The sequence below is a fragment of the Herpailurus yagouaroundi genome, unplaced genomic scaffold (assembly GCF_014898765.1).
Source record: "Herpailurus yagouaroundi ecotype Mexico unplaced genomic scaffold, PumYag 198, whole genome shotgun sequence".
NCBI classification, from domain to species: domain Eukaryota; kingdom Metazoa; phylum Chordata; class Mammalia; order Carnivora; family Felidae; genus Herpailurus; species Herpailurus yagouaroundi.
In genome coordinates, this window is record NW_024412429.1 from 13,046,881 (window position 1) to 13,070,861 (window position 23,981).

At 36.8% G+C, this 23,981-nt stretch overlaps 1 protein-coding gene and 1 pseudogene across 9 annotated transcripts in view; one reads left to right on the forward strand and one right to left on the reverse strand.

The window, feature by feature from the left end:
* The window catches only part of SCAF8 (SR-related CTD associated factor 8), a 198,181-nt gene that overhangs the window by 168,718 nt on the left and 5,482 nt on the right, over positions 1–23,981 (reverse strand). For 5 of the 9 annotated variants that reach the window (XR_005782614.1, XM_040448810.1, XM_040448812.1 and 2 more), the window contains exon 1: positions 10,804–10,853. The exons of 2 other annotated variants lie outside the window; for them this stretch is intronic. Coding sequence is in view for 5 of the 7 variants with exons in the window: in XM_040448810.1 (XP_040304744.1) it covers positions 10,804–10,839 (36 nt within the window). In the remaining 2 variants the exon portion in view is untranslated. Of the gene's footprint in view, positions 1–10,803; positions 10,854–10,995; positions 11,015–22,157; positions 22,222–23,981 lie in introns of those variants that run through there. 2 more of the 9 variants (XM_040448815.1, XM_040448816.1) reach the window with 2 other exon arrangements.
* On the forward strand, positions 9,532–10,258 carry LOC121013281 (single-stranded DNA-binding protein, mitochondrial-like; annotated as a pseudogene).

Consider the following 23,981-nt stretch of genomic DNA (forward strand, 5'->3'; position numbering starts at 1 on the left):
GACTATTCAAGAAACAGTATTACAAAAGTACTGCTTAGATACACGAACGTAATCAGCAAAGGAACTAAAGTATTAAAAACTGAAACATTTTTCTCTTTGGAGGATCCAGCGTAAGGTGAGAAGGATGAGCTTCAAATAAAATTTCTTTAGTCCTTAAAAAAATTACATGCCTATGTTACTTTGAAAAATATAATAATCATATTTTAGTGCAATCTTGTTTTAACTATACTTGCCACAATGGCCCTCCACAGTATCTCTCCCCTCAAAATTCTTATGTTGAATCCCCAACCACTAATGTGACTGTATTTGAAAATAGAGCCTACACGGTGGTAAAGTGACATGAAATTGTAAGAGTGTAAAGTTACAAGAGATCATAAGACTGACTCAACAGGACTAGTGTCATTAGAAGAGACACCAAAGATCTAGCTCTCTCACATGGCCGTGTGAGGGGGCCACATGACTACTAGGACCTGAGGTAGCTGGTAGGAACTGAGAGCAACCCCCCAGCCCATAGCTAGCGAACTAACCAGACCTCAACCCTATAACAGCAAGGAACTGTATTCAGTCAGCAACCTAAATGAAGTTGGAAGAGAAACCCATGTCTTGAATGAGAGCATCGAGCCTAGATGACACCTTGATTTCTGCCTGGTGAGCCCATCAGCAAAGGCAGCAAACTAGTGCTTGGGTCATGACCCATGGAATTTGTAAAATAAATCTGTGGTCCTTTAAGCCACAAGCTAAATTTGTGGCAATGTGTTACACAGCAACAGAAAACTTACACAGTTAAAAAAGCTGTAAATGATTTTTCTTCATTATATCTTGACTATATAGATTTTTTTAACTTTCGCAAAATATTTTTGTGAAAGTTATTTTTATAATTCAAAGTCAAAATTAAAATGAAAAAAAATTTCCTAAATAACTTGAAACATAAAAAAATAGAAATTCAGTGTTTTGCATATAGGAATAAAAAAGTAAGTAAGAGACTTGTTTCACTGATAGTCACTTTAAAGAGATTATTCTCCAACTGTAATACCTGAGAACGAATACTTTACTACAAGGTTTACTTCAACTATATCCAAAATTTGTCACTCCCTAATATACAAGTTCTCCTCTCCTATATAGCAGGACCTTCCAAATTATTTTTTGATTTGAGATAAATATTAGATACAATGAAATATTAGATACAATAAGCATGTACTGAAGTAACATAAAATCAGTTGCACTTGACATAGCAGAATGTGACCAGAAAGTAACAACAGAATTAACAGTAGCAGATTCAACACTAAGAAAACGCAACATTAAAAGCATGTTCTAAAAGAATAATGCGACCAACAGTGACTTTATACTCAGATTTTTATTTTTTTTTATTTTTTTACATTTATTCATTTTTGAGAGAGAGAGAGAGAAACAGCACAAGCGAGGGAGGGGTAGAGAGAGGAGGAGACACAGAATTGGAAGCAGGCTCCAGGCTCTGAGCTGTCAGCACAGAGCCTGACGCGGGGCTCAAACTCATGGACCGCGAGATTGTGACCTGACCTGAAGTCTGACGCTTAACTGACTGAGCCACCCAGGCGCCCCATATTTTTTTTTAATGTTTTTTATTTTTGTGAGAGGATGTGAGCAGGGGAGTGGCAGACAGAGAGGGGGACACAGAATCTGAAGCAGGCTCCAGGTTCTGAGCTGTCAGCACAGAGGCCGACGCAGGGCTCAAACTCACAGACCGCAAATTCTGAGCCACCCAGCTTGACCAACTGAGCCACCCAGTTGCCCGTACCTCAGATTTTTTAAAGTAAATTTCTTTGTAACAAATGTTTGAATGAAAACTATACATAAGCTTGGGTTATTTCCATTGAAGTAGAAATATTCTTGAACAATCAGAACTTTTTAGAGCAAAAGATATGTTACAGATGTTCTGCCAGGCGCCCCAGATCAAGCTTTTAACAAAGGCACAGCTCCTGATTTTAAACTAATAATGTGCCCGTATAAAAATTTCCAGTGTTTTGAGGTGACTGGATGGCTCCATCGGTTAAGCATCTGACTTCAGCTTAGGTCATGATCTCACGGTTTGTGAGTTCAAGCCTCAAGTTGGGCTCTGTGCTGATAGCTCTGAACCTGGAGCCTGCTTCGGATTCTGTGTCTCCCTCTCTCTCTCTGTTCCTCCCTCACTTGCTTTCTCTCTGTCAAAAATAAGTATTTTTAAAAACTTTTTAAAAATTTCCAATGTTTCAAGTGCATCTTTGAAATAAATAAACCATATGTAATTGAAACATCACAGCACATAAAATCTAAAATGTTATAAATCTAAAAATCAATGAGCAAAATTAAGAAATAATCTTTTCCTTTAAAATATAACCTTAAAGGGGGCGCCTGGGTGGCTCAGTCGGTTAAGCGTCCGACTTCAGCCAGGTCACGATCTCGCGGTCCCCGAGTTCGAGCCCCGCGTCAGGCTCTGGGCTGATGGCTCAGAGCCTGGAGCCTGTTTCCGATTCTGTGTCTCCCTCTCTCTCTGCCCCTCTCCCGTTCATGCTCTGTCTCTCTCTGTCCCAAAAATAAATAAACGTTGAAAAATAAATAAATAAATAAATAAATAATAAAATATAACCTTAAAGGCTTTTAGGCTTTAAAACCTTTTCTGTGATTATATTTTAGTACAGAAAAGTTGGAAAATATTTTAAAAAGCCCAAAGATGACAGAAAATGCAAATTCTCTATAATCCAACAATTCATTACTCAATCCAAAAATACTCATTAGTGCCAGGCACTATGGATCCAATAGAAGAGACTGACAACATTTTCTGTCCTCATAGAACAGACAGCATGCTTCTGGAGACAGGTAATATTCTAACAAACAGTTTGCAAAGTATAATTAAGTATACAACGAAAGTAATTATTATTTAGCGAAGGGTATGCAAAACTATGCCTTTGTCAGGATCTCAAATCCAGAACCCCTTTGAAAAAAAAAAAAAAGTGGGGCACTTGGGTGACTCAGTAGGTTGAGCATCTGACTTTTGATTTTGGCTCAGGTCATGATCATAGGGTCCTGGGATCAAGTCCTGAATCACTCTCTGCACTGAGCATGGAGCCTACTTAAGATTCCCTCTTTCTCTCGCTGTCCTCTCTCTCTCCCTTCTCTCACCCCATCTGCCCCTCTCCCCAGCTCACGTACGCTCTCTTCTAAAACAAAAAACAGAAAATATAGAAGTATAAAATATTATCAGGAAAAATGATGCCTATTTTCTTAAAATTATAAACGTGAAGTACGCAAACATCTGTCTAGTAAGATCAAACCTACACACTACGCTTTTGGTGAGGCGGTGGGTGGCTTAGTCAGTTGAGAGTCCAACTCAGCAGCTCGCTACTGTTAGCCTGTCAGTGCAGAGCCTGCTTAAGATCCTGTCACCCTTTCTCTGCCCCTTTCTCATGCACTCTATCAAAAATAAATATTTTTTAAAAAGCCAGAATTTGATACGTATAAGTGCTAACATAATTATCATGACAAACATAAATGTTTACATGCTTTGTAACTAATTATGCTTTCCTATGGGCTAAAGTATTTTCACATAAATAATTAACCTTGTATATTACCAAGGAGAACATTCTATTTCTCAACCATGGCAGGGGTCTAAGATTAATATTATAGTTTTGAACACTCTTATAAAAAGGAAGCCATTTATTTTAGAATCTAACTTACAGTTTAAAACTGTGTTAGTGGGGCGCCTGGGGGGGCAGTCAGTTAAGCATCTGACTTCGGCCCAGGTCATGATCTCCGAGCTCGTGAGTTCAAACCCCGCATCGGGCTCTGTGCTGACAGCTCAGGGCCTGAAGCCTGCTTCAGATTCTGTGTCTCCCTCTCACTCTGCCCCTCCCCTGCTCATGCGCTCTCTCTCTGAAAAATAAATAAATACACTAAAAAAATTTTTTTAATAAATAAAACTGCGTTAGTAACAAAGAAAAACTATAATCAACTCTCCCCCAAAAACTACTACTTAAAAAACTAAATTTAGACAACAAAAATTTATTTGCGTAGTCCCTTAATTCAATACAAAAATTTACATATCCTTTCCAAATTCTTGGGATAAAGTGGATAAAACAATACTCTTGGGGTGCCTGAGTGACTCTTGATTTTAGTTCAGGTCATGATCTCACATTTGTGATATTGAGCCCGGAGTCAGGCTCCATGCACAATGTGGGCTTATTCTCTCTCTCTCTCCCTCTGCCCCTCCCCTGCTCGCACTCACGCTCGCTCGTGCTCTCTCTCTCTCTCTCTCTCGCTCGCTCGTGCTCTCTCTCTCTCTCTCTCTCTCTCAAAACAACGACAAAAACCTCTTAAAGTGGTATACCAGAGTTGCAGTGAGCCAAGATGTAGCAAGCCAATACAGCCTCTCTCCCCCACTGAGTACAACTAAAAATGCCAGACTAAACACACAAAGGCAACCTGAGGCTACCTGAGGACTGAGAAGTAAAAACAACAGGAAGCTGACCAGAAACTGGAGTAGAATAACCAGTGATGGCAGGGGAAGGGACTGAGGTAAATTTCATATTGCTTTATGTTGTAAATAATTGTATTATCTACAGGCTTCGATCCCCGAGAGTAGGCAGAATCACTGCAGCCAATGCTAGAGGCAGAAACACTAGAGGAAACCCCTCGTGCCCAGCCAGAACACTAGGTAAAAGGCCTCTTCCAAGCTGCTGAGCTGGGCATCAGGAGCAATCAATCTTCTTTTCTTCCCCCCTCCCATTTCCCCCTGGGCCCTGCAATGGGTTGGAGAGAAGCAACTGTTGCCAGCACCTAAAAACCCCCCAAAGAATAGCAACTTCCAGATAGAGGAACTAGGAAAAGGGGCCTTTATTATCCAAAAAGTATGGTGAGGAATCCCCATTTTTTTCTCTCACCACTTCATCTCTGAAGGCTCAACACGGAGAGAAACCTGATTTTTTGGCCAGAGAACAGAGAAAAGGATGCCCTGGGATCTAGAGAGAGTATGGGAATTGCACAGAGATCTGAGGAGGATCCTCTAATTCTGAGCAGGAACTTAAAAGTCTTGGGCTCATTCTGGAATTGTGTTTGCGTGAAACAGGCCCAAAACAACCCAGCAAAGGCTCTGAGAACAAAAATCTGTGTAAACCACTAACTCCTAAGTGGCACATGCTTTGAGTACACCTAAACAGCAAAACGCAAAATGCTTGTACGATGGAACTGACGTTAAAACCACTACAAAAAGGGAAGACAGAAATTGCATCCTGAACCTAACCAAGCTGAATGCCTGCTAAAGAAAACAAATCAACACTCTTAAGATGATTTTAATAAAGTCCTACAATATAATACTGAAAATGCCCAGTATACAAGCCAAACTTCCTGGACATACAAACACACACACACACACACACACACACACGCACGCACACACACACACACCAGGAAAACGCTCAAGTGAAAGGATAATCAACAGGTGCCAACCACAGGAAGATGCTGATGTTGGAATTATCAAACTTTAAAGAAATTATAATCATCTCCAATAAGGCAAAGGAGCAAATTCTTGAAATAAATGCAAAAACAGAAGTTTTCATCAAGGAAAGAAAAACTACAAAAAAGAACCAACTGAAAATTTGAAAATTTTAGAACTGAAAACTAATGTCTGGAAGGAAAAGGTAGTATGGTGCTAAATACAAGAGCTACAAAATGTTTATGAGTGACTTCATATATTTTAAGAAGCAAAAAGTCAGAATCATGGAATTTTTACATTTTTTTAAATGTGTATTGTTTTTGAGAGAGCAAGCGTGCACAAAAGTGGGGCAGGGGAAGAGGGGGGCGGGGGAGGGCAGAGGATCCAAAGAGGGCTCTGTGCTGACAGCAGACAGCCTTATGTGGGGCTCGAACTCACAAACCGCGAGATCATGACCTGAGCCAAAGTCAGACACTTAACCAACTGAGCCACCCAGGCGCCCCCACATCAACATTTTATATAACAGTTAAAAAATGTTCAAGAATAAAAATTTAGTAAGGTATTCTAAGAGACATTAAGTTAACATACATACATTATTAACATAGAAATATGGAAAAACCTAATATATTACATGACAAATATAAAATATCTGTAATAAGTAGTTTTATAAATGTAAGAATTAAATGTAAAGATAAGAAAAACATTCAGAAAAATATGTTATAACAACTGAATATAATTTATTAGGCACACATAATTTTCTTACAATTAAACAAAAGTCCTACCACACATTCCTTTTTCTATTTCATGCATTTTTTTTTTACTTTTTTTCAAACCATAATTTAATCAACTAGATGAAAACTTTTTCATGGTAATTCTAGCCCAATTAAAATAAAACAGAATAGGGGCGCCTGGGTGGCGCAGTCGGTTAAGCGTCCGACTTCAGCCAGGTCACGATCTCGCGGTCCGTGGGTTCGAGCCCCGCGTCAGGCTCTGGGCTAATGGCTCGGAGCCTGGAGCCTGTTTCCGATTCTGTGTCTCCCTCTCTCTCTGCCCCTCCCCCGTTCATGCTCTGTCTCTCTCTGTCCCAAAAATAAATAAACGTTGAAAAAAAATAATAAATAAAATAAAATGAAATAAAACAGAATAAAATAGAAAATAATGAAGTACACACTGACTAATCTTGGGTGAGACTTGCGTCCTGTTATATTTACACTGTGACTACTGGCTCATGACACATATTAAATTTCTTCTTTTTTTTTTAATTTGAGAGCGAGAGAGAGAGTGAGCACGAGCAGGAGAGAGGAGCAGAGGGAGAATATCTTAAGCAGGCTCCATGCTCAGTGTGGAGCCTGACATTGGGCTTGATCCCACAACCCTGGGATCATGACCTGAGCTGAAATCACGAGTTGGACACTCAACCAACTGAGCCACCCAGGTGCCCCCACAAATTGTATTTCTTATTGTGGGTTGTAAAAATTTTTTGAGACACTGTTCTAGCTAGCTTACAGTCATAAGTAGAAGGTAATACTAAAATTAATTATAAGGAAAGTAAAACATGATTAAATTCTCTCTGGATAATTCTTGCCAAAGGCTGAGTCTAAAGTACAATCTCTGTTTTATTTTTTTTAAAGACAGTTAGCAAATACCTAGAAATGTAAAAGACATAGTGATACAAAACTCAGACTTCTTCCTAGTTGTAATCAGTAAAATGGGAAAAGGGAGTTAACTTTCATATCTTAAATCACACTGTGCCACTAGTGATGTATATATCCTCCTGCTTATTACCTTCACAGCAATCTTATCACAAAGGGTAAATTTATTTGGTCATAATTTGTTCTCTGTTTAGTCTGTCTGTCTGTCTCTATCTACCTACCTACTTGGCTATCCATCTTTCCATTCATCCACCCACTTTGGAAAGCACTGACCTCACATAGTATAAACCTTCAATAAACAGGAACCAATATCAGTATCCTTTATTTCATATCCTCCACAATGTCTAAAATAGTTCCTTGAACATATCAGGTATCCACATATATGCAGATTCAACTTTGATCAAGCAGCTTACTGGGTTCCAACGGTAATCAAGTAACCAAATCAACAAATCAGCAAAAATTTATCAGGCTTCTTCATATTTAAATTCACTCAAATGAAACAGATCTATTTTGCTCAAAGAAGTGGAATATGAAAACCACAGGTAAAGATATACATTTATTTTCCCCCCCTGAACTTCAATCTTTCCAGCCTTGGGCACCTGGGTGGCTCAAGTCTGTTAAGCATCCACTCTTGGTTTTGGCTCAGGTCATGATCTCATGGTTTGTTGAGTTTAAGCCCCATGTCAGGCTCTGCGCTGACAGTGTGGAGCCTGCTTCAGATTCTCTGTCTCCCTCTCTCTCTGCCCCTCCCCTGCTTGCTGGCTCTCTCTCTCAAAAATAAACATTAAAAAAAAAAAAAATCTTTGCAGCCTTTTATTTATAATTCTATGCCAATATTCATGAAAATAAGAAATTATTTCAAAGCAGAAGAATGCTTCACTCTGAAATAATCCCCAATATCATTTACAATATTGTATAATAATCATTCTTCTATACAATTTTCAAATTGACTTTCAGAGTTAATCATCACCACTCAATATTCTTACTCAGATCAATAAAGTCTTATTATCAAGGTGTTATCAACTAAAAACAAAGAACTGAGAAATACCAAGCCAAATTCAACCAATTAATAGGTCAAAGCCAAACAATGATTTAAATATAATTAAACCAACATTCACTGACTAGATCTGCAGATATGCACAATATTAAGCCTTAAGAAACAAACAAACAAAAAAAACACACACAAAAAACAAAAAAGCAACAACAAAAACCTTGAAGAACTTCACCTCAAATATGTAACAATCTACTGACATAGAAGGGGAGGTCAGTGACATACCATTACTATGACAGAGCAGATTCTTAGCATTCTGAAATTCACCATGGTCAGCTAATTATCCCTAATGTCTTTAAAATGTAATCACGGGTAATTCTGTGAAGACACTAATTTGAGGTGTGTATATTAAAAAATTGATGTATGGGAAAACAATTTACTTAACTATTAGTGGCTGAGGATCTTTGTTTCTCTTCTCTCAAATTCTCATTTGCATTTAACAGAGGAATAATATACTAAAGTGGTATTTAAGATTTGGGGGACCCATGAGAAACTGAAGATTTTGCCTCATGAAAACAAAACACATGGCATAATTTAGTGCCAGGATAAAAAAAATGCTACATTCAAACAAATGAAATGTATATGCATTTGCTAACAGAGAAAAGGTTTAGTAAAGAAAACGGAAGTGAAATGCGCTGACTGGAAAAAGAGAGCATTTCTGTTAACAGCTGTGATTCTGCTTCCACACTATTTACATTCATAACACACTCATCAATAAGTCTCTCTTTACAAATAGCAATTTTCAAGAAGGATTGGAGAAGAGGGCTATTTCCTAATGGGAATGCATAGAATATCAATAGAATGCTGTGCTTTCCTACTGGAGAATCAGGAGTACCAAAACAATAAGACACATAGATAAGAATATATAATGCATACCTTCATTTACTACTATAATGTTCCCATTTCATAGTGTTGTGTATATACGATGTATATGATAAGCACACTTCTACATTTACTTATAAATATCTTATTCATTTCTAAAATATAGTCTTATAAAAAGCCTGAAACCCATAGCTAAGAAGTCTGCACAGTTGAACGCAAAGGTAATATGAAATGTTTTTAAAAGTATAAAGCGATTCAAGCAAAACAGTTGTCTGAAAAGATTAATGTAGTAAAAATTAATCTAATAATATAAAAAGACTTAGTTCTACAGTATGAACTAGAGAGAACAGAGAATAGTAAATTAAAGGCCAACTCAAAACTAACTATAACAAACCAAGGGGGGGACATAATGAGGACCTGGACTAAAGTATCAACATTTTATTTTTATTATTTAATACTAAGAATAAAAAGGAAGGATGCAGAACACATTTTTAAAAATAACTCTTTGGATTTTATGACTGAGAAGATATAAATGAAAGAGGCACCTAGGAAAATTCCAAGTTCTCAAGTCTGGGTATTTGGGAGTATGATTTTTCTACTGACATAAAGAGGAAGTCTAGGTTCAGGCTAGAGCATCCGGGGAGGATGGAAGACTAGACTGTAGGAAAAGCAAATAAAAGCCATGTTTTGAAAACCTGCATCAGAGCTATTCCATCACTTTGTAAGACAGGAATCTGAAATAGCTAGCAGCTTCGTTCTTGAAACATCTCTTAATCGTACGCAGTTACCTGGGCAAGAGGGTCAGAACCCTGTCATGAGACAGGTGGAAAAGAAAAACCCAGTCACAATATTTTCTCTAACAATGAATAAGATGTGGCAATCAGGGGAAAGTGAAACATACCAGATGGGTGATGTCAGTCACAAGACAACATAACACAGAATATTAGTATTCCCATCAGGCCTCAGAGATGTGGCGTATTAGAATGTGTAAAGGGGGTCCTGTATCTATGCCGATGGGAAAGTAGACTACGTTGAACACACAGACAAAAATAATGTGAGGCAAAAAGCAACAACAATCACAGCTGATAACACTGTATCTCTGAGTGACCAGAACAAAGATAAGGCATAGAGTCGCAGATTTTTCTTTGGCCAGTGTTTGGTACAGGCTCATTTCCAAATATGTATAGTCTTTCCAGTTCCTAAGGGCAAGAATTAAAATATTCTTTTATATAAAATGAGAAGAAAAAAAGAGAAAGTCTAAAAGAAGTTTGTGGAAGGAATACAAGTTTGGATTCAAGTGATAACAATATAATTTCATGTGCACATGGATACAAAATACCTAAAAAACATGAGACTGAATCCCAGAAGAGAAAAGCAAAAATACAAGTCATTCCTGAAGAGATAACAGTTAAAGAAATAAAGAATAAATACCAAAGACTAAGTATCAGAGAGAATAAGAACAAGAGCCTACCAGGCCTTCGGGTCAAATGATTCCAGAAATATGAGCAACAAATATACAGAATTAAAACAAGGGACAGGCAGTAGCATGATAAAGAAGAAAGATAGTCATAATTACTTTTCATATACCTTGTCAATTATTAAGTACTATCATAAATGCTGTATCACTTTTATCTTCAGAATGACACATTAATATTGTTCTCATTTTATAGCTGGATAAATTTAGGGTAAGTAACCTAACTCAATTCAAATTGGTAGTAAGCTACAGAACCATGTCCCAAACCCAGTTCTTCTGCCTACCCAGACGCTCAGTTTCCAAAAACCAAACAAAAAAGCCCACCAGCTAGCAACCAACTAAACATACACAAGTGAGTCACTGAGTAAAATGGTAGATGCTTGTGGAGACGTGCCATTGAATAGCATCAACCTAACTAATAACCAAGAAGACTTTGATCAAAAGACAACAGATTATGAAGCTTATGCATCTACTGACCAAATAACAGCTAAACAAATTTCATTTAAACATGAATTTTAAGCAATCGTCAAATACGGTTTAACAATCTTCCAACCTTTAACAAGGAAGCTCACTCTCTAAAGGATTTAGTCAGGGGCACCTGGGTGGCTCAGCTGGTTAAGCATCCAACTCTTGATTTTGGTTCAGGTCACAATTTCATGGTTCATGAATTCAAGCCCCTCACTGGGCTCTGCACTGACATCACAGAGCCCCCTTGGGATTCTCTCTCTCCCCCTCTCTCAGCCCCTCCTCTGCTCATGTGCGTGCTCTATCTCAAAATAAATATTAAAAATAAATGTGCAGTTGATATATACAAAATGTGATCTCATTATATTAATTAGCATTGAAAAGTAGTAGTATCATTGGGTGCCCAGGCGGCTCAGTTGATTGAGTGTCCAACTTCAGCTCACGTCACGATCTCACGGTTCATGGGTTCGGGCCCCGCGTCGGGCTCTGTGCTGACAGCTCGGAGCCTGGAACCTGCTTCAGATTTTGTGTCTCCCTCTCTCTCTGCCCCTCCCCTGCTTGCACTGTCTCTCTCAAAAATAAAATAAAACATTAAAAAAATAGTATTATTATTAAGATAGACTAACTCCCTCTTTCTCACAAAAGCTAAGAAACATAGTATTTTGGGTTTGAGGGATATTATAAATGTAACATGGTAATTCCAAATGAAAAATTCCAAATATTGAAAGATCTCATTCACTGCACACTATCCACCTACTGCTCTCTTAAGAAATGACCACTGTTAAAAGACTGGTAGATTGCCTTCCAGAATTTTCTATACACACCTATGTAAGTGTGTATATATGTATCTGTGTAAAATAAATACTTCATACGTTCTAGTGCAAAATTATACTCCTAATAACTTTAAAATAGATTTTCTTGGGGTCGTCTCAGTGGCTCAATCAGTTAAGCATCCAACTTCAGCTCAGGTCATGATCTCACAGTTCGTGAGACGGAGCCCTGCATGGGCCTCTGCACTGACCGTGTGGAGCCTGGACCCTGCTTCCAATTCTGTGTCTCCCTTTCTCTCTGCCCCTCCCTTGCTCACACACACACTCTCTCCCTCTCTCTCTCTGTCTGAAATAATCACTTAAAAAAAACTTTAAAAACATAGTATTAGAACTTGTATTTATTTAATGTTTATTTTTGAGAGAGAGCAAGCTAGGGAGGGGCAGAGAGAGAATCCCAAGCAGGCTCTGTGCGGTCAGCATGGAGCCCAACACAGGGCTCAATCCCTCGACCATGGGATCATGACCTGAGCCAAAAACAAGAGTCGGACGCTTAACCGAGCGAGCTAACCAGGTGTCCCTAGAACTCGTATTAACTTCGCAAATACTGAAAAAATAATTTTACTATTTTATATTTTACTTAAATGAGCTTTTCTAAACATTCTAAAACAAGCCAATATTTTAAATATTTAAACAAATTCTTAGAGGTGGTCGAGGAAGGCATCATTTATCTTTATTTTTGAAATAAGTAAACTGAAGCCAAGAAAAATTAATTAGAAAACGTGTTCATCAGGGTTAATATTAAAGAAATCCTAAAGGTTATCTTGTGTAACCCCATTTTATAAATGATACAACAACTATCTCTTCCCTTGTCAACTACAATCACATCCTACTGTGACAGTAACCACATGGACCCTGCAGCCTTGCTTTAAAATACCTGAACCAGAAGCCTTGTAAAAACAGCAGTCCCCAAAAATCTAAAAGTAGTTACAAAGTAGCCACCACTATTAAAATGTGAACATTAGGAAGATGCTAAGGATAAAGGCTTACAGAGTAATTGTACTCCTTTCCCACAAAGAAGGTGTAAGATATGTGAGCTTTGACCCAATGGCTTTTTCACTTTTCTGGAGAGGGTGGAATTGCTAGAAAACTGCTGGCTAGAGGGGTGTTACTGTGTGGCACTTCTTTGCCAAGGTATGCATATTTTCCTATGGCACCTTATCTCACGGGCAGGAGAGCAGCAGAATAACATAATAGTCCATTCCTTATCCTGACCCAGGGGCAGCATGAAATGATAATAATCAACTAAGAATACCCTATTTCCACTCCTCCTCTACATCCAACACACACACACATTAAGTACTACCAAAATCCCACTAAACAAATACACACTGAAAAAATAAGAATGCTAAAATGAGTCACAAGAGCAGAAATTCTAATTTGGTTGCTGACTATGTGTCTTTGATACTAAGTAATAAGTTTCATCGTCTCTCGGTCTTGATTATTCATCCATAAAATGAGTTTGTTAAGTGATACACATCTTTGTTTGTTTGTTAAGTGATATACATCTTTCAGGTCTAAAATCTGTAATTTCTGGAAATCAAGTTTAAGCACGGAAGTAAACAAGAAACCCAATCATAGAACCACACACTTCAGTTATGATGGTAGCTACAAATGTGTCACATGACTGTAATGGTCTCTGACTACCCTAAAGTCAAAGGAAACAGAAATGATTCCCCATGGGAGAAACCAAAATCCATAAATATAAACAAACATACACATATATAAAAGTAACTCTTTAGTTTAAATTTTCCCTGAGATCCAAACAATCCAACTTTCTTTAATTTCAGTTCCCTATGTCTTTTGTGAAACATTGAAATAAAATGATATAAATTTTATATCCTTTAATTTTAGAAATACTAGTAATAATGAAATGCCAAAAAAAAAAAAACAAAAAAACATGAGAACGAATAATTCATTTTTAAATCCTCTTCAAAACAGATCCCCACAAACCATATTAGCTGAAATTTCTCAGATAAATAACAGGTTCTATTTCTAATGATATAGTCTTTACCTTTACAATTTCACATTCACAATTGGTTATTATAGACATAGTTAAATAAGGTAAAGAATTATGTGGCTAACAGGAGCTAATAAAATGCTGAATGATATGAGTAAGCTTAATGTTAAGAAATTCTAATAAAAACCTTAAAGAAAATTAAATCAATCTTACTCACAGATCTCTCCATATACAACTTATATTTTAATTGCACAGAAGAACAGCAATTGCATCATAAGCAGAGTTTAAAATCAAGCATCTCCTATGCATACAGAGTTGCTTTTAAATGTCCTCATATTCACAAATACAATATAACAGAATGGATCGAAGTCTTCTCTTAAAAAAAATACATTAAAAAACTGAAGAACATAAAGCTTCCACAAGATTTTGCCTTAAGCCTGCTTCTCTTTTCTGTATCATCTCCCTAGAAAACTCTCAAAATTACTACTGTAGTCAGCAAAATTGTAAAAGTAACTTTTGGTGGTTGAGATATGGGTAGTATTTCAGTCCTTCCATAGTAAAGATCTTTCTTTTATTCCAGGTTATTAAAAACGATCTCCCTTCAACCCAACCCACCAAATTATCTTTCTCAAGTTTTTAGCTCCTCCTGATCTGCCCCTCTTAGTGATTGATACCATATCCCTTTATTTACTTTGTCACTTAGCTAAAGCCCTGGCACCACCCTTGTCCTCATATCTAGCTCCTTATTATGAAATTTCTCTTGCATTCATCCCTTTTTCTTCTCCCTATTATCACTCTAGTTGAGCCCCTCATCTTCTCTATACTAATTTAGCCTCCCTTCTAATCTCATCCCTCCATTGTCCTGCCCTGTTTCAAAGATACTACTCATTTTTCTGAAACACAATTTCAAAACCCTTCAGAATCTCCAATCCTCTTTGATTAAAAATGAGGTCTTACATACAGTGTACAAAGGCCCTTCCTCAGAACATCCCTGGCCCATTTTCCATCATCTACCCAACCCCATCCCCTACCTAAAGCTTCTATTTTCTTGAAAATCACATAACATCTCCTCTCTCATTCTGTATACATCATGACATACACGATAAAGAGCTTACACACAGTTTACACATGCTGTATCACTATTTTCTGTAACATAATATTCATTACACTACCTACTACTCTTTGTAGTAATCCATTTCCGTTCCCACCCCTATTGGAATATGAATTGAGAAACAGAACACAGGTATCTAAGTTAAGGCTGATAACCACTCTGCAGAATACAACACCTGATAGCTGGCACATATGCATAAAAAATAAAGCTCAAACAACCAGCAACTACTTCTTGCAGCATTCTTTCCAACCACTAGTTCCTATTACATGAAAACCTTCATCAGCTATAATTACATTGTAGCAACTGGAAAATTCTAAGTAAAATAGAATGAAAAATGGTCTAACGATCTTGAAGGACTTGTAAATAAAGAAGTTCTCACAGAATTATCACGAATCATTAATTATTACAGCTCTAAGGGGCCTAAGGCATCTTAATCCTTTGATTATGCAATGAATTAAAAAACTGGGAAATTCTGTACAAGGAATGATGTGGTATCTCTGGCCAACTCCTTTAAAATGTCAATACCCTTCAGCTAAGTTGGTTACAAACCTTGTTCTTATAATTGCCACAGAGGCAGAGACAGGCCTTTAAAAAAGGTTTTGAGTTCTCCTGACAGAAATAGAAACGAGAATTTGGAAAATTTTGCTCAATAAGTAATTACCATAATATTTTTCTTGGTGTAAAAAATTCAAGGTGTTAATAATCCTTACAAAAGCAGTTACTCATACCTCAATAGTTTTTAAAAAGGGCACTTACTGGTTAATTAAATGCTTGTAGAAAAACTACTCAAAGGTAAAAGTCCTTTTACAACAAACTTACAACATTGTAAAAACTCACTGTGATGATTTTTATTCAGTATTTAGCCAGGGACTAGATAGGTATCCTGCACATAGCTCTGGAGCTTTTATTAGATAAATAAATACACTATCAGGACATGTTCTCCCTATTTCAAGAAAACTACATTTAGCAACTTCAGACAGTATTTTAAAACAATTTTTTTTAATTTTTTTTTTTTTTTTTTTTTTTAAGAGACAGAGAGACAGAGTGTGAGTGGGGAAGAGGCAGAGAGAGAGAGGAAAATACAGAATCCAAAGCAGGCTCCCTCCAGGCTCTGAGCTGTCAGCACAGAGCCTGATGCAGGGCTCGAACCCACCAGCTGTGAGAACATAACCTGAGCCAAAGTCGGACACTTAACCAACTGAGCCACCTGCACGCCCCGGACAGTATTTTAAGAATCATTCCATTATCATTCGTTCGTTAAAGCTTTAAAGACTAATGTATCTGAATCATATTTTTTAAAGATTCTATCACAGGGGCGCCTGGGCGGCTCAGTAGATTGAGCATCCGATTTCAGCTCAGGTCATGATCTCACGTTCATGGGTTCGAGCCCCAAGTTGGGCTCTGCCCTGACAGCTCAGGGCCTGGAGCCAGCTTCTCCCCTGCCCCCGTCTCTCTGCCCCTCCCCCGCACACATTCTCTCTCCCTCTCTCTCAAAAATAAACATTAAAAAAAAATTTTTTTTAATTAAGATTCTACAACACACATATATTTATCACTAAATTAAGTCTGGGTTCTTTGTCCCAATTAATGAGGCTTAGCTTGTCATCTTCTAGTGAGTTAGTATAGCTATAACCTGAAAGCATCAGGACTAAGAATCATTTCCAAATAACACTTCACACACACACAAAAGTAGTATTAGTAGATGGGAAGCAATGAGCCAAGCTTTTCAAAGTGCCCCTTTTGCTGCATTTTTAATCCAGTTTTCAAGAAAATGCTCACCATGCAATTAATATGAAAATAATTTTTTTATTTTTGTAAGTATTTCTTTTTAAGTTTATTTACTTTGGGGGAGAAAGACAGAGACAGCATGAGCAGGGGAGGGGCGGGGAGAGAGGGAGAGAGAAAATCCAACAGGCTCTGTGCTGACAGCCGAGAGCTCAAACTCACCAACCATGAGATCATGACCTAAGCTGAAACCAAGAGTCAGACACTTAACTGACTGAGCCACCCCAGGCACCCCTGAAAACAATTTTTAATAGATAAATGTCACTAAATGAAAAAAACAAAAAACATGAATTTTATAAAACCGTGAAAACATCCACACACAAAACTGAACGTAAACTAGACGAGGGCAGGTTTGGTTTTTTTTTGGCGGGGGGGTAGGGTTGTGTTTTGTTGTGGAGTCTATTTTGTCCACTATTAAATCTCTAGAGCCTAGAATAGCATCTGCACTTGGTGTAAGTGCTCAAAAATTTTAAATAAATTATTTTCAGTAAGGCAGCTTTTTAAGTTGTTTGTTCCTATTGCTGATGGCCAAATAAGCCTATTATAAAGCCACAAGGAATAGATCTTCCTGCTCAATTACAATTATTATAAGTAGCATACTATTAATCAAGTGCTCAGGTTTCAAAGTTTCCAGTAGGGGCCAGCAATGTTATGGCCTATGGCCTATTTTTGTAGGCCCTCAAGCCAAGAACATTTTCATATTTTAAAAGAATTGTGAAAGACCAACAAGAATATGTGAAAGAGGGGCACCTGATGGCTCAGTCGGTAAATCCAACTTCGGCTTGGATCATGATTTCACAGTTCATGGGTTGGAGCCCCATATCAGGCTCTGTGCTGACAGCTCAGAGCTAGGAACCTGCTTCGGATTCTGTGTCTCCTCTCTCTGCCCCTCCCCTGCTCCTCTCTCTCTCTCTCTCTCATAAATAAATATCAAAAAAAATTGTTTTAAAGAATATGTAAAAGACGGGCACCTGGGTGGCTCAGTCAGTTAAGCATCTGATTGGATTTCGACTCAGGTCATGGTCTCGTGGGTTCATGAGTTCAGCCCCCATGTCAGGCTTTGCACTGACAGCATGGAGCCTGCTTGGGGATTCTCTTCCTTTCCCTCTCTCTCTACCCCTCCCCCACACTCACTCTCTCTCAAAATAAGTTAAAAAAAAAAAAGTCTGTGAAAGAGACTTTAAGTGGCTAACAAAACCTAAAAATATTTACTATTTGGTCCTCTAGAGAAAGAGTTTACTGGTCCTTGTGGATGGAGATTCCATTCACAAGAGAATGAAAGTTTTTTGAATACACACTTCTTTCACCTATGAATCTACAATATTAGAAACACATCTTTCACCTAAAACCTTCTCTACATCTAAACTTCTGAATTCTGGCTTTTTGATTTGAAAAATGTTAAGAAACATTTTTAAACCACAACATAAATGGTTACGAATGCTCAAGCTAATAAAAAGGGAAGAATAGAGTTAATTTATGTTTAATGTCTTCCACACTAAAGGAATAAAATACCAAAAATGGACAAAGGAAGAAAAAAAACCAAAATGGAATACAAAAAAAACCCAATCTAATTATACTTCAAATGAATAGCAGAACCACATTAAGGGGAAAAAATTAACCAAGCCATGTTTAAACATAGCATTTTGACTATATACCCTGAGGTAAAAAAAAAAAAAAAAAAAAGAGAGAGAACTATAAACAAATATTAAATGCTAATTAATACGTTTGTTTTCAGAGACATATGGTTTAGCAATTCTGAAACTACTTTCTGTGTGTTTTAGGTTTGATCAAATATGTAAATACACTGTGGGTAACAGAAACTAGTTTTCTTGCTGTCAGAGAAAGTAATTACAGAATTGGAAAGGCGAAAAACTAGAATGAACCCTACAGTTGTTGGACTGGAACTGGAGGTTATCAGGGTGAATCCATGGCTTTTTAGATAGGCAGACAGTTAAAAACCAAAAATTCATGTGTATATATGTTTGTTTATGTACACACGTATACATGTATACATATATACATATATGCAGTATTGTTGTATATTATATATATATCTATAAAATATATATAATTTCTAGATCAATCCACTAATAAATATCCATGAGAAGAAACTAGAATTCCTTGGAGGAATGGCTGATTCCAAGGCTGGGGTGGGAATATCTTATTATGTAAGAAAGAGAATTCTCAAAACATAACGACCACACATCAAAAGGACACAAAAGACAGCTTGAGATAGCTCTGACTGGTCAAAATTGAGACACTCTCCATCAAAAAACCCCAATGATTAAAAAAAAAAAAAAATCCACGAGTTCATACTGATATGCATACATATACATAAACACATTAAGTGGGAAGAAGGAAAAGCTCTTACAGAATGCTAATAATAAAGAAATGATAGACTTAGAAAATCACCTTTTGGCATTAGTACTGATTCAAGGCAAGAATTAAACAGATGCTTAAACAAATGGATTAAAGTTTGATAAGGAACAAGGTATGTGCTTAGTTTCAAAATACCTCCCCATAAGATACTTGTTACAAAGGGATAAATAGTATCTTCACAACAGAGAAACCTTGGGGGGGGGGGTAGTTAACATTCCTATTAATGGGATAAATAGACACCATGTGCTTTCTGAGAACACAATTATCATTTCCGCAGAATGCGAAAAATGCGTAAGCTTAACCTAATCATTAAGCAACAGAAGAAAACTCAAACTGAGAAAATTCTAAAAATAACTGGGCTATTATCATTAAATACAAAGGTCATAAAAGACAAAGAGTTATAACCCACTGTTTCAGGGTAAAGGATACTGAAGAGACAAGATGAATGAATTCAAGGTGTGGAGTAGCATTTACTCTTTCCGTTATTAAGGACATTACTGATGTAATTAATAAAATCTGATCAAGATCTGCAAACAACTGCATTATATCAAGGTTAATTTCCTGATGTTGATTCCTATACTATGGCTATGTAAAAGAATGTCACTGCTTGTAGAAAACAGCCACTTAAAAGTAAAATGAATTGCATTTCCTATCAAAATGCCAGAAAAAGTTTGTGTGTTTTCATGTGCATGTGAAGAGGGAGTGAACAAAAAAGCAAAAATGGTTCATTAACATAATTTGGTAGAGAAATCAAGATGAAGTGTACATAAAATCCTTCATTCTTGTAACTTTTCTGTAAATCTGAAGTTGTCAAAATAAAGTTCAAAAGTAGGAAAAGGCTAATTTATACTTGGACATTATATGACAGTAAAAAGGAATTGTGAAAAACTGAGTGATAGTTCTTTACACAAGGGTAAGAAAATATCTCAAGCAAAGGCTGAGACCTGGGTCTGTCTCTTCCAGTTTCAGCTCTAATACTTACAAAGTCACATTTTGTTGGTAAAACCACAATGGTGGCCTCAGTTTTCTAGTTGGTAAAAGGAGAGTAGCACCTATCCTTTTCTCAAAAGCTTATCCTAAACTTCCACTGAAACTTGATGGTTGGGGTCAAGAGGGTCAGAGCACAACACTATATACTGTAAAGTGGCTCACTTTTAACAATGGTAAACAAAAACTATTTAAAAAAGACCTAAGCCACACATCTTTCATCACAGCAAACAGCTGTTGCAGAAAGTAGGTATCTGCTATATATTTTGGTTTGTAAAAATTTTCACTTACTCAACATTCTTTTTACCCATATACTTCAAATATTTCAATAAATTCAAACACCCCAATCTATTTATTTTTTTACCATAAAACTTTACAGTGTAAAAATCTTACTAAATTTTAAAAAGCCATGAACTAGGATTTGGTCAACTTATTTTTTTAAGTAAAATATAACTGACATAGAACACTATTAGTTTCAGATGTACCAGTAAACCTTTTAGGTACTGTGACCCAGTATAAAAAGATCTTTATATCATTTCCCAAATTCTATATACCAAGACATAAGATACACAATCCAAAGTGTTTCATCTTTCACTGACAAGCTACTCAAATTAGCCCTAAGGAATCCAATCAAATTCAAAGAATAAGCATTTATAAGAAAGAGGACCCGATTTTTTCATGTACTTAAGCAAAAGTTTGCCTTAAAAATAAAAATACTTATTAACTTATTCTCCAAATTCACAAAGGTTTCGTCACCACTTAAGACAAGTTTTTAATCATTTGCATGTGGAGACAAATACTTCAGTGACAAAGGGAAACATTCCTACAGCTGTTATGCAATAGTTACGATTTCAAAATAAAAACTGATTTCTATAGATACATGATACAAAATTTGGTATAAAATAAAACTTAATGTAGCTCATCTTGTTTTCCCACTATTGAAACATAAGACCATATTCTTGTTGAAATAAGTCTACTTGCTCATCTCTATTTTGAGTAACAGATGAGCATTCTAGACTCTTTAAGGCAAAATGCTGAGAGGAGCAAGCAGAAGTGAGAAGGGCTGCGGCCAGCCGGTCCCCAGAGCGCAGAGCCCCGGCGCCGGGCCTGCCCGCTCAGCCTCACCAGCTCTGTACCACCTCACTCAGGCACATAAAGCTGATCGAGGCGGGGAAGGATTACAAGAACATCAGCTCCAAAAAGGGTATGCTTCCTGCTTGTCTTGTTTACCACTGTGTCCCAGCAGATAGAAAAGTGCCTGGTACATGGGTAAGCACTTTATTGGCTAAATGAGAGATTAAAATCCTAGGTCTTTCAAATCAACCTACATAAATTATATTAAGTTGTGGAATTATTTTAAAAACAAATTTGGCACACATTAACTTCATAGCCATAACTGTGTTTAAGACACGTTAACAAATATTCTCTATTCTCCATTCTGACCAAATGTGGTAAGGTCAAAGTTACCGAGACACTTCCTGACCTATAGTAGACAACAGAATGCATTTACATATCCTTCCCTGAGTTTAAAATATGGTGTGTAAGAAATTCTTGTAAAACCAGATTAGAAGACCAAATGCATAAAATTAAAAACCAAAGCACAAATGCATCGTTTATCATCAAACTTGAGATAGAATTAACTTACATAAGAAATTACAGGCTACAGAAAAATTTCTTTTCAGCATTTATTTCTCATATCAGTAGCTCTACCAAAATCTGCTCCTTCATAATTAGCAAACCAAAAATTTGATGTAGTCTTTTTGTTTCTCCAACCCTGCAGTATATCTGTCAATGATCTATCATCTTATAGTTTGAAGAACTTCCTCAAAATATAAGATGTATTTTATTTCCAACCATCAAATTAACAGGTTTGCAATTTATTCACATTAAATAGGTAATGTTATATTCCTTTTGCATTACAGTAAAGTTAGGTGGAGCAGAATGTAAGTAAATGCAGCAAGAGTATATATGATTTATGCTCACTATTAAGCACAATAACTTTTTTTTCCACTTAACCTATTTTTTGTGAAGAAATTCAACTATTCCCTAGATGTTCTCTTTAAGATTACTAATATATTCGAAGTGACAAAATTTATTCCACTTCCCAAGTATGGCCCATATAATCAAGACATCATTTCACTTCCAATTTAAACCTAGTATTTTCCAAAGGGCCTGCCTTATGTGCGTTATAATCATCTTACTATGCTTCTTGTGTCCATGCTGCTGGAAAAAGCAGTCTGTACAAGCAGGAGTAGAGGCACAATCCTGAGAGAGAGGAGTAGAGAAAGATGTTGAGAAAACAAAACCAGATAAAATGAGCTCATTCGAGTTCAGGAGCTCAGCCAGTGTTCAAGGTCAAGGTTGATTACATTTTCTCATACCATTTTGAGTTAGAAGTTGTCCAATAACAGCAAAAGTGGCCCTAGAAAGAGATATCTGAAATTCCGTGTGCGACTAGTAATATCATCACTAATTCTAAGCCAACTATACTTCTAAAAAAAGAAGCAAGTGATCATAAAATATGACTATTTAGGACTCTGGGGAATACAGATGTCCCCTAAATGTCAACCAAAGTTACTATAACAAACTCAGTGCTAGCCTAAATGATAGAGCTATTTCAATCTTGCCAAAAAAATGCTTACATTTAATCTTGAACAATTAAGACTATAACACTCCCAAGCATGTTCTCAAAAATCATTATTATCAATCTCCATTATCCTTGTTTTCTAAATTTTTAAAATAATATAAGGAAAAACCCACAACTTTTATCATACATTGCTTTAAACTGAAAAACAGTAAAGCAAAAAAAGGTTTGGAAATAGCATAATCAAAAAATGAAGTTTAATCTAACTAGAACCTTCAAATGGAATAGTCCCCTCCCAATGATCTCTCCTTAGTAAACTGAACATTACAAACAGATCGGAGTTTCAATTAAAAAATTTCTACCCCCACATTAATTTTATATTTAATCAAAGAATCTTCTAACAGGAAACCTAAATATCTCAAATCAATCATTTTCTTTACATAGGAGAAAACCAAATGTCCAGAAATGTTAACTACCTTGATCCAGGTCATTCAGTACATAGTATACCACTCATTCATTCATTCATTCAAGAAGTATTTATTTGGCACACACTATGTATTAAGGTACTGTGCTATGTACTGAGGATATGAAGCAATGAAAATATATGGGGCGCCTGGGTGGCGAAGTCGGTTAAGCGTCCGACTTCAGCCAGGTCACGATCTCGTGGTCCGGGAGTTTGAGCCCCGCGTCAGGCTCTGGGCTGATGGCTCAGAGCCTGGAGCCTGTTTCCGATTCTGTGTCTCCCTCTCTCTCTGCCTCTCCCCCGTTCATGCTCTGTCTCTCTCTGTCGCAAAAATAAATAAACGTTGAAAAAAAAAATTTAAAAAAAAAAATATATGGTCACTGTCCTCATGAAACTTATCGTCTGGTAGGAAAAACTATTATTATATTACTTATAGTAATCACTAAGAGTGAAAGTACAGTTTTTTAAGATCATGTAATGGGAATTAAATCAGTGATTCTCAACCAAGGTCTATTTTGTTCCCCAAGGGGCATTTGATAATGTGTAGACATTTCTGGTTGTCACAATAGTGGCACCTTGTGGGTAGAGGCCAGGATCACTGCCAAACTTCATATAACGCACAGAACAGCTCCTCACAACAAATAATTATCCAGCCCAAAACATCAATAGTACTGAGGGTGAAAAACCCTAATCTAAACCACTGGAGCAGGGAGGCATTAGTGAAGGGTTCCTCCCTTTATAACACTAAGTATGCCTACATTTAAGAGAGTTTCCAAGCGTGGAAACAAAAAAGATGGCTTGATTGATACAATTAACCAAAGTACTCACTAGAAAGTTAAAACAGGAAAGGAAAGGAAATAGGAGACAGATTCCCTAGTAGGTGAAAATGAAACAAAAACGCAATGTCTTCTGGTTGCTTCACATAAAATTCCTTTCCTGAACCACAGACAAAAGAAAAATACACAAATAAAAACAAAA